General features: G+C 40.5%; 1 protein-coding gene across 1 annotated transcript in view; it reads left to right on the forward strand.

The window, feature by feature from the left end:
• Positions 1-12,516, forward strand: part of LOC109931136 (coiled-coil domain-containing protein 178) — a 332,555-nt gene that overhangs the window by 81,159 nt on the left and 238,880 nt on the right. The window contains exon 10 of the mRNA XM_048596128.1: positions 850-945. Within this exon, the coding sequence (XP_048452085.1) occupies positions 850-945 (96 nt within the window). The remainder of the gene's footprint in view (positions 1-849; positions 946-12,516) is intronic.

Raw genomic sequence — 12,516 nt, forward strand, 5'->3', positions numbered from 1 at the left:
CATTGATGAATCAGAATTTGCAATGGCGAAATCTGGTAAATCATGGCTTGGTAGGGGGTACGCATGACGGGGTGGTCGTACATGGACAGGAGCACACTGGTTTCAAGGGGAGGGGGTGCAGAGAATGATCAAACGTATCATGGCCACCTCACATGGTGAGGCTTAGGTGGGAAAGTAACGCAAGTGCAGTGTGAACTAGGTTTCCTGCACCCTGTCACCAAGCCTTTGGTGTTGATGGAGGGGTGATGGAGTGCAGGTATGTGTGCTTCTCCAACAGACGGTAATGGTGCTGACCTTGCTCTTCAGGACAACTATTGACCTGCCCATGAATGCAGGCAGACAGTCTCACAATTCACTGTGTTCATCTGGTTTCTGCGCAATGAGGGCCATTCTTCCCACATGTAAGTTTGCCGCTCCTGTTCCTCCCAATGCATGTGGATGAAATCTGATTACTCCTCGTCTGCCTGGATGGGTGCAGTTCCAACAACACTCTCTTCATAGATGCTGCTAGTCCTGATGAGTTTCTGCAGCAATCTTTGTTTTGTTTGTTTCAGATCTCCAGCATCCATAGTTCTTTGTCTTATATTAATGATAAATTGGTTGTTGGGAATGGAGGAAGATTAAATAAAACTTTTAAAAGAGACTCAGTTAAATATTGTAGATTTGCAGGACAGCTGGAAAAGTGTAAAAAAAGTGTCTGCATGATTTCCTTTTGTGTTGCACTGTGCACTTATTCTATTTAACTAAAATTAATTAAAACTAATTGAAAGCAAACAATATGTAAATACTTTAATCCTTAGATTTCAAAAAGTTGTTCTAATACATGCACCTTTGATTCTTTTTTTGCAGTTGAAGCAGTTAAAAATTAAGCGTGCAGAAGAACAAGCTGAGATAAGTATCCTGGCAACAGCTTGCACTGAACTTAGAAACACTCTCAAGGAAAGAGTAAGATACTATTGTTTTCCATTTTTTTCATGTTTAACAAATGTGAAATCAAGCTATGTTTTTCTTTCAGATATCAATTAATTTGCAGTGTTTTCCAATTTATGTCAAATAACCTTAATTTGTGGTTTACTTTTCAACAAAAATTCAAGAATTCCATGCTTCAAGTCTGAAATGAAAGTCAGAAACTCATTTCAATGAAGTGTAGCTGCCTGCTCAAAGATTTACCTCTACTTTTGTCACCTATATTTTCAAATTGGAACTTGGTAATGATTCTCACTTCAAAATTCCTGTTAACATACTCATTTATTATGGTGGAATTGTGTGGGAGGAAGTATCACAAGTTCTTGAATTAGTGTACTTGTGGCCATTAAGCACAGCACTGTAAACTCCAGTGATGCTTTCCTATTCATGCTGAACGTTCTTTCGCACACTGTAGCTTTTTTGATGCAAATCTGTTGATGTTTGCTACTTGAGGGGAAATGCTTCATTTGTCAACAGCTTTGACAGATATAGGCAGTGTGCCATCAGTACAGCCTGTGGAATTTCTGAAATGAACCTCAACCCAGACAACATTTATACCAAGCTGTACTTGAGGAACATAAGAAATAAGGACATGATTAGGCTAGGAGACAGAAAGGACTGCAGATGATGGAAGCCAGAATCAATAGATGTGAAGCTGGAAAAGCACAGCAGGCCAGACAGCAACTGAGCAGGAAAGTCAGTGTTTCGGGTCCTGATGAAGAGTCTCAGCCCGAAATGTTGACTTTCCTACTCCTCCAATGCTATCTGACCTGTTGTGCTTTTCCAGCTTCACATCTTTTGACACATGATTAGGCTATTTGACCTCTTGAGCCTGTCCTGGCATTCAGTAAGATCATGGCTAACCTCATTGTGGCCTTAACTCCACTTTTCTGCCTGTTCCAATAACTCTTTAACAAAATCTAATTCAACTTTGAATAGAGACAATGAGTCAACATCTAAAGATTAACAACCGCCTGAAAGAAGAAATCTCCCTTTGTCATCTTTAGCTGTCATTCAGTTGGTGCCACACTTGCCTTTGACTGACAAAGTTTCAAGTTCAAGTCCCCTACTGCAGAACTTGAGCACAAAAATTAATACAGATGCTCCAGTACAGTGTGGCACTATTGGGCATGATATCTTTTTGGAAAAGATGTTAAATTGAGGCCTCTATTAGGCCCCTATTAGCCTATTGGATGGAAAGTATTCCATGACAGTATTTCAAAGAACAGCAGACCAGTAAACTCTGGCCTTATGGCCAATTTTTATCTCATAATCAACATGGTAAAGCAGATTATATGGTCATTATTGTACTATTTATGTGCATTTGCTGTCCACAAATATGTGTTTGGCATTTCCTGCATTACAACAGAGACTTCACTTCAAGAATACTGCATTATCTGTACAGTCCCTTGGAACGTCTGGAGGGCATGAAAAGCACAGTATAAAGCAGATCTCGTGTTGCATCAGAGAGGGAAAAGTTGCTTGGACACTTGGTTGGAGGGTGTGATTGCAAGTCAAGCAGTTATTAAAAACCCTGTTTAATTAGTGGAGAAGCCTCAGTCCTGGAATATATCCTACAGGTGAACTACCTGAATGGATCCGAATCAGGACTGCAGGGAAGTCGGCTAAAGTAACCATCGTACCATGGTGCAGGAAACCAATCAAGTGGGGGGAAGAAGGGAATGTGGTGATATATATCATTGTTAGGAGAATAGATACTGTCCTGTTCAGCTGAGACCAGAAATCCTAAAAGTTCTGTTAGTTGCAGCACTCAGCACTTGGAATATCTCCGTGTGACAGAGAAGAACTGGAGATGAAGGATCCAGTTGTTATAGTCCATGTCAGAACCATCAGATGGCTGAAATAAAAATGAGGTCCTCCAGAGGGATTTGAAGAAATGGATTCAAAATTAATAAGTAGAATCCCATGGGTGATAACTTCCAGATTACTACCTGAGCCATGTGTAAATTGACATGGTGGCAATCATTTGTTGAATGTGTGATTCAAAGGATGGTGTATGAAGAAGGGTGTTGATTCATGAGAAATAAAACATAAAGTCACCATAGTCCTACTGGACCATAGGGGACAGTCTCTCATTCGAGACAGAGAGAGAGAAAGATGACTGGTGGTGGTTTAACTTAAAGGTCACCAATCATCAAGTGAGGGAGAGATTGGGAAGCTGAATCCTTCATGGTAACCTTAGCCAGTGCAGGAACTGAACCCCAGCTGTAGGCATAGCTCTGAATCACAAACCGACCATCCAACCAGCTGCCGCTGGTTAGCAAAAAGAGAAAAGTGTCGATGGATTGGGTTCCACTTAAACGGTGATGGCATCAGCGACTGAGGGAAGTTTTTAAACTTGAAATATAAATAGAGCTTTAAACTAAAAGAGGGAGGGAGATCAGGTGAAAGGAAATTTAAAGATCTAAATAGAAAGTTCAAGGCAACAGATAAGTGGAGCAATTTGGATAAAGATGGGAAGAGTGGAACAGGAAAGGCTAGAAAATTTATGCTGCATTTTCTGCAACATAAGTGCAGGAGACACACTCACTTAGAGGATTGCAAATCCGGAGGGTAAAGATACTTTGGAATCTTGGAGTAGCAATTTACCAGTCACTAAAAATTTTGCTAAAGGTTAACAGACTCATTAACAAAAAAAAACACCCCAAGCACTTGGCTTTATTTCAAGAAGGATAGAATTGAAAAGTGGGAAATTTATGCTAAACCTGTATCAAACCTTGTGGCTGGATCATACTTCGAGTACACAGTGCAATTCTGACAGTAATATTCTAAAAAGGGTGTAGAAGCACTGGAGAGAAGGCAGAGAGATTTACAAGAATGATAGCAGGAAAGTGTGGCTATACATATCAGAAAGAGACTGATGTCTGTACCTTTGTTAAAACTAGGCCGAGAAGTGACATAATTAAGACTTTTTTAAATATTGTGAAATGCTTTGGCTTTGATAGAGTTGACACAGAGAGAATGTTTTATCTTGTGGGAAAGAAGCATTATGTAGGATATCAAGTAAAAAGAATCAAGAAATGCCAGAGATTACGGAAAAACAAACTTGAACAAAAAGTGGTGAGTATGCAGGACTTGCTATCACGTTGAAGCAAATAGTTTGATGCATTTAAGAGGAAACTAGGTAACCATTTGTGAGAGAAAGGATTAGATGCTCATGATAGAAGATAGAGATGAGGAAAAATGGGAGGGGACTCAAGGGAAGCATAAACACCAGTATGGACTGATTGAGCTAAATGGCCTGCTTCTGTGGCCTATATCCTAGATAAACCCTAATGCCAGGACCTCAGATGACATATTGTCAAAATTTTATCAAGGGTAAAGAGATCAGTCCTTTCCTGATATGTATAGCTACTAATGTCATTATAGACAGATACGACAAATCATGTTGCACCTAGAAAGTGTAGAACTGCAAACTGCCTAAAAAGGTAAAAAGCTATTAACAGTGGAGGGCAAAGAGATTTAGGAGTGTCTGAAGACTAAATGCACAGATCATTAAAATATCATGAGCTGGTACAGAAAACAGTCCATTATATTCATGGAATTCTGGTCTCCCATCAAGAGTAATAGAATATAAGGGAGTAGAAATTGCGCTGCAAACTCTAGTCAAATTATGCCTGGAATATGTGAGCAGTCCTTAGCATCATATCATAGGAAGGATATTTGGGGATTGGAGGTTGTGCATCATAGATTTACCAGATGATAACTGAATTCCAAAGACTCAATTATGAGAGTGGTTGTCTTCTTTGATTCATTACGGATATGAGCATCATTGGGAAAGCCAGCATTTCTCATCCATTCCTATTAAGTGGCTTGCTAGGCCATTTCAAAAAGCAGCTAAGGTCAACCAGATTGATGTGGGTCTGAAATCATGTAGGCCAGACCAAGCCAGGACAGCAAATTTTCTCCCCTACAGGACAATTGTGAGCCAGAAAGGTTTTTAAAGCTACCAATGATAGTTTCATGGTCACCATTACTGAGACCTTATATCCAAATAATTAGTCCAAGTATAGGGTTTGCTTATTCAGTGATATTACCAATACACTACCACTGGTTTCACAAATTATGGGTGTTGTCTCTGAAATTTAGCATGTTAAAGGGTGGTTTAAATGAAGTTTTCAAGATCGTAAAACTATAGAAACGTTGAATTTTATGATAGAGAAGGAAGCCATTTGCTGCATTCCATCCTTACCAGCTCCTGAACGAGCTACCCAGCTCGCCTCATTCTCCAGCCTTAGCTTCGTAGCCCTCTCAATTCATCACTTTCAAATATATATTCAACTCACTTTTGAAATCTCATATATAATCCCCCTCCACCACTCTCCCAGGTAGTGCATTCCAAATCCTAATAACTCTCTTGAGTAAAGAAGTTTCTCCTCATTTCACTCCTAGCTCTCGTGCTGACAGTTGTGAAATTATGACCCCGAGTTTCTGACGTACCAACTAGTGGAAACAGATTATTCTTCGTTACCCTGTCAAAATTGTTCATAAATTTGAACACCTCAGTAAGATCACCTCTTAATCTTCTCCGTTACAAGGAGAATAAGCCCAATTTCTCTAATATTTCCCTGTATCTAAAACCCTTCATTTCTGGTATTAATCTAGCAAATCTCCTTTGCAATCTCTCCAGGGCTTTAATATCCTTCCTTGAATAAGGTGCCCAGAACTGAACACAATACTCCATATCAGAAACAGAAGTTGCTGGAAAAGCTCAGCAAGTCTGGCAGCATCTGTGAAGAGAAATCAGTTAATGTTTCAGGTCCAGTGTACCTTCCTGAGAACAGATGGTAGCTAGGAAAATGTTGGTTTATATGCAGAAGATAGGGTGAGGGGAGGGGGTAAGGAATAAATGATAGGTGGGGATAGAGCCCAAAGAGAGAGATAACAGTTGGACAGACAAAGGAGTGAATAACGATCTGGCTGGGAGAGTGAATAGCTGTTAGTGAATACTGTTAGTGGCTAACAATAGGAAGTGTGTAATGGCAGGCTACATGATAACAAGGGCAGCACCATTGTTGACAGGGTCCTCAACCAGGTCTGACCCATCTCCCGCACTTCCGCCTTCGCCCGCACTTCCGCCCTCGCCCACTCTCTTCCCTTCCGCAACAGCGATAGGCTTCCACTTGTCCTTAACTACCATCTCACCAGCATCCACATCCAGAAGATCTTCGGCGGCCATTTCTGCCACCTCCAGCGAGATGTCACCACTAGACGCATGTTCCCTTCCCCTCCCTTGTCTGCCATCCACAGGGACTGTTTTGTCTGGGACACCCTGGTCCACCCTTCCTTCATTCCCAACACTCCCCACAGCCTCATGGCATTTTCCCCTGCAACCGCTGAAGGTGTAACACCTGGATATACATCCTCCCTCCTCAGTATCCAAGGCCGCAAACATACCTTGCAGATGAAGCAGCACTTTATCTGCAATGCACACAATCTAGTTTACTGCATTTGCTGCTCACGATGTGTCTCCTCTACATTGGAGAAACGAAGCATAGACCAGGTGACCGCTTCACAGAACATCTACGATCTGCCTGCAAAAAATACCCTGAGCTTCCAGTTGCTGCCACTTTAACACACCACCCTGTTCCCTGGCCAACATCTCCGTCTCAGGCTTGTTGCAGTATTCCAGTGAAGTTCAGCACAAGCTCGAAGAACAACATCTCACTTTCCGCGTGGGGACCCTACAGCCCTCTGGACTCGATATCGAGTTCAATAATTGTAGGGTCTGAACTCTTCCATGCCCTAGCCCCCAACCCCACACACCGGGCCTTGTTATCACATAATTTGCCATTACACACTACCTATTGTTAGCCACAAACAGCCATTAACAGCCAATCACTCTCCCAGCCAAATTGTTATTCAGTCCTTTGTCTGTCCAGCTGACTTCTCTCTCTTTGGGCTCTATCCCAACCTAGCATTTCCTCCTTATCCCCTCCCCACACCCTATCTTCTGCATATAAACCAACATTTTCCTAGTTATCATCAGTTCTGAGGAAAGGTCACTGGACCCGAAATGTTAATTCTGATTTCTCTTCACAGATGCTGCCAGACCAGCTGAGCTTTTCCAACAACTTCTGTTTTTGTTTCTGATTTACAGCATCCACAGTTCTTTCAGTTTTCACAATACTCCATATGTGTTCTGACCAATGATTTATGGAAGAGTAGCATCGCTTCCTGCTTTAATATCCAATGCCTCTATTTATAAACCCAAGGATCCTATAAGCCTTCTTAACAACTGTTTCAACTTGCCTGGCCACTTTCAGAGAAGTATGCACTTGAACTTCCGAGATCCCTCTGCTCCTGTACTTCTCTCAAATTTGTACCATTGAGCCTGTATTGTCTCTCCATGTTTTTTCTATCAAAATACATTACCTCACATTTCCCTGCAGCAATTCATCAGCCAGGTGTCTGCCCATTTGGCCAACCTGTCAGTGTCCCTCTGAAGTCACTCAGCGTCATCCTCACAATTCACTATTATCCCCAGTTTAGTATCATTCACAAATTTAGAGATTTTACCCACAACACCTATCTCCAAATCATTAATATAAATCAGAAAAAGCAAGAGTCCCAACACCAATCCCTGGGGAACACCACTTTCAACTCGTCTCCAATCTGAGAATGCCCATCCATTCTCTGTTTACTGTCTTTTAGCTAACTTCTAATCCATGCTGCCAAGGACCCATCAATCCCAAGGATTTGTAAAATTGAATGTGTTACAGGTGGAAATTATGTGATCTTTGACAGTTGACATCGTACCATCATTGCTATTGTTTTACATATCAGACGAGTCAGGCACTCTTTGGCTTCTTCAATTTTTCTACACTTTTAAGAGCTACATAAAATGGATAGAACTTTGGCATTTCCTAGTTCTTTCTCAACTGTTCAATTTTTATAGCATTTCTATACTGCAGTCCCTTATTGTAATTTTTTAATATATCTAACTTGAAGATGAGTTCAAAATGAATAATGGCCAGAAGTTGTAGCATACTGATTTCGCAAACTTGGGATGGTAGAAAGACTTGCCTACTTTGCATAATTCAGGAAGATACCACTCACAATCTAATGACTATTAGTTGTTAAGTGACTGATATTTAGTCAGTATACAATTTTTCAATGTCACTTCCAGTGGACAAAATTTCTCATAGAGGAGTCATAGAATCATAGAATTCTACAATTCAGCCTATCAAGTCTGCACTGACCCTTTGATGAGCATCCCACCTAGACCTGACCCTCTACCCTATCCTGATAACTCCACATTTACCATGGCTAATCCACCTAGCCTACACATCCTGGGACACAATGGACTATTTAGCATGACCAATCCACGTAACCTTCACATCTTTGGACTATGGGAGGAAACAGAAAATTATATGGAAGCAGAAATTAGATTTCCCCAAATGTCATCAGCAGACCTAATGTGGTCCATGTACTTTTTAGTTATGAGTATGTGAGTAATGATTCAGTTGGTAATATGGACTTGCATGTCAGAGGAACTTACCTCCCACAGGAAATATAGAGCAATTTAAGAGCCTTTCTGGAATCTTTTTACCATAGGGCATTATGGTAACTTTCTCTTGACTGGTCACAACAAGGACAGTTGGTAATAGGCTGCTTCTCATCCAATTAAGTGAACATAATACCTTAGAGAACATTTTATTGTATTTCAGCTTTCATATCTCTCACAAGTAATGTTAATTTTCCAAGCTTGGGTAACTCTGTCTTCATTCCTGGACTGGTCAAAAGCAATGGCTACTGACCAAATCAGTGGAGTCATTCTAGGATGTAAGAGTGATGTTTCCAATATCAAATATTTAATAGGTTTGGACTGGATGTTGCAATGATAATTGGTGATTTTTGCTTTCAGTGTAAATAAATATAATTGGGTTTTTATTCTTTTTTAGGCTTCTTGAAAGTTAACTGGCTATTTTCCAGTTTCATATAATTTGCATAGTTATTCACAACTCCATGTACCGATTTGGGTGGATCTCAAGGTGGCATCGTTGGTATATGAACAAAATGATTTCAGATAACTGTAGAGGGGAGGTAACAATTAATGGGAAATATCACAAGCTATAACTTCACAAGAACTCTTCAGTGTAGTCATGGATTTAAAAAAAAAGTTCAAAGGATGGGGGCATCACTGCCTAGGCCAGCATTCATTGCCCATCTTTAATTACCCTGGAAAAGGTGGCAGTGAACTGCCTTCTTGAACCACTGCAGCCATTATGGTGGAGGGTCAGTACCATCATACCACTGATTTGTGCCTTTTAGATGATGAATATGGATGAAATGTGCCTGATACAAAGTGTTTGTGGAGGGATATGGACAAGTTAAGGTAGTTGGCAAAACTTGGCAGATGGCATTTAATGTGGGAAAATGTAAGGTTTTTGACAGGAAGAATAGAAGACCTGAATATTATTTAATGGAGAAAACCTGCAGAAAGCTATAGAACAGAGAGATTTGGAGTCCTCATCCCAGTCACAAAAAGCTAGCATCCAAGTTCAGTGGGTAATAAGGAAGGCAAATGGAATGTAGGCCTTTACTTCAAGTGGAATGGAATATAAAAGTATCGAGGTCTTGCTGAAGCTGTACAAGGACCTAGTCAGACCACAGCTGGAATGCTGTGAACTGTTTTGGACCTTTATGTAATGAAAGGTGTACTGGCATTGGAGACGGTCTAGCCAAGCTTCACTTGGCTGATACCAGGTATGGAGGTGACTCTTCATTTCCTATTAGACCAGAACAAGACTTGGGTTTCTTTGTTTAATTATTCAATTGTGCATGCATGATAAATGAACATATCCAAAATAGTGTACAGCTCAAATTTTAATTGCAAGAATAAAGGTTTTATACTATTTTTACAGGTAATATGCTACCAATTGACTAATACTACAAATAATAATTTCCATCAAAATGTTACACTTTACTTACCCCTATCTTTACCTAGTTGTGTTCACATAGGTCAAGTAGGTGCATATGATTGAAATCCATTTTTCAGTGCAATTTTTCCGATCCTTTGTACCAGCCTAATTTGAACTATTCAGTATATTCTCGCACACTTACGCGATATCCCAGCACCTCCCCACACGTTCTTGGCTCTCATACGATCTTATCAAAAGATCTGTGAGATTTAACCTTATATCTCCATGTATTGTTCCAATGCCTTGGGCAGTAGCCCAGATGTCAAATTCAGATCTCTCAAAAGGGAAAAAATAAGGAAACAAACATCATCAAGAGAAAGCTGTCAATGTAATGCTTTCATCTTAGTTTCCTTTACGCTAAAATGCATATTAATATCAATTGACATTCTACTGAATCCAATCTTGTTGATGCCATGCTTCTTTTGTCACCGCCCTCCAGCCTTAATCGCTTCCTCTCATCCAATTTTACACTTTCAGCTGGTTAGCTATCCTATCTCATTCATGAGTCCTGAAGAAATTTTACAGTCTCATGGTTTCAATAAAACAATAAGCAAACATTTTTGTTTGATTCCAGGCATTAATATACTTTGTTTGCTCCTTCTCTTGGGTATCTTATTTTGTTTTACTTAATAAATTACTCTGGATATATTTTATATATCTTTTAAAATGTATCAAATTCAAATTTCATTTACTTCTTCAAAAGAGAGTAATAAGTTTCCTTCTGTGCATTGAAACCACTGAGTCCGTGCGTTGAAACCGCTGAGACTATGTGCATACGTTTTACTGTTCTTTCCCGGATCCCTTTAAATTTCAATTGAATTTCAAAACCTTTAAATATTTTAGAAAGCCAACCTATGTGAGCCTTACTATAATCCCTTATTATTACCTTTTGTGTGTCCAGGCTTAGTGGCTTTGAAATGTCTTGTGCTTAATATATTTAGTACTTTCAGTTAGAACATAGAACAGTACAGCACAGTACAGACCCTTCAGCCTACAATGTTGTGCCGACCTTTTATCCTACTCTTAGATTAAACTAACCTGCATACCCTTCATTTTACTATCATCCATGCTTAAATGTCCGTAATGTATCTGACTCTACTACCAACACTGGCTGTGCATTCCACGCACCCACCACTCTCTGTGTAAAGAACCTACCTCTGACATCTCCCCATACCTTCCTCCAATCACCTTAAAATTACACCCTCTCATGATAGCCATTTCTGCCCTGGGAAAAAAATCTCTGGCTTTCCACTCTATCTATGCCTCTCATCATCTTGTACACCTCTGTCAAGCCACTTCTCATTCTTCTTCGCTCCAATGAGAAAAGCCCTAGCTTCCTCAACCTTTCTTCATAAGACCTGCACTCCAGTCCAGGCAGCATCCTGGTAAATCACCTCTGCACCCTCTCTAAATCTTCCACATCCTTCCTCTAATGAGGCAACCAGAACTGAACACAACATTCCAAGTGCGGTCTAATCAGGATTTTATAAAGCTGCAGCGTAACCTTGTGGCTCTTAAACTCAATCCCCCTGCCAATGAAAGCCAACACACCATATATCTTCTTAACAACCCCTATCAACCTGGGTGGCAACTTTGAGGGATCAATGGATGTGGACACCAAGATGCCTCTGTTCCTCCACACTGCCAAGAATCCTGCCATTAACCCTGTATTCTGCATTCAAATTCGACCTTCCAAAATGAATCACTTCACACTTTTCCGGGTTGAATTCCATCTGCCACTTCTTTGTCCAGCTCTGCATCCAGTCAATGTCCCATTGCAACCTACAACAGCCCTCCACACTATCCACAACTCCACCAACCTTTGTGTCATTGGCAAACGTACTAACCAACCCTTCCACTTCCTCATCCAAGTCATCTATAAAGATCATAAAGAGCAGATGTCCCAGAACAGATCCCTGCGGAACACCAGTGGTCACCAAGCTCCAGGCTGAATACTTTTCAACCACTACCACCCTCTGTCTTCTATTGGACAGCCAATTCTGTATCCAGACAGCCAAATTTCCCTAAATCCCATGTCTCCTTACTTTCTGAATAAGCCTACCATGGGGAACCTTATCAAACGCCTTGCTAAAATCCATATACATTACATCCACTGCTCTAGCTTCATCAATGTGTTTTGTCACATCCTCAATGAATTCAATAGGGCTTGTGAGGAATGACCTGCCCCTCTCAAAGCCATGCTAACAATGTCTAATCAAACTATGCTTTTCCAAATAATCATAAATACTATCTCTCGGAATCCTCTCCATTAATTTGCCCACCACAGAAGTCAGTAAGCTCTCCTAAGTCCATTCTTCAGTTCCTTCCTGGCTACCTTGTAACCCTCCAGAGCCGTGTCCGATCCTTGCTTCCTCAAACTTAAGTAAGCTTCCTGTTCTCAGACATATTGTTAACAAATGGCTTAGGTGGGTTAAAAATGATTCCCTTTTTTAAGGGGCACAATGTCTTCAGTCCAGTGCTGTGCTGTGCTATTGGAGTCTGCAGACAAAATCAGGAGTTCTTAAAGCTGCCTTGCCATATCTGTAAAACAAAAACAAAATCCATCGATCCTGCCAAACATCTGACAAGTCAAAAACCCCAAATG

The sequence above is a fragment of the Rhincodon typus genome, chromosome 4 (assembly GCF_021869965.1).
Source record: "Rhincodon typus isolate 14 chromosome 4, sRhiTyp1.1, whole genome shotgun sequence".
Classification (NCBI taxonomy): Eukaryota; Metazoa; Chordata; class Chondrichthyes; order Orectolobiformes; family Rhincodontidae; genus Rhincodon; species Rhincodon typus.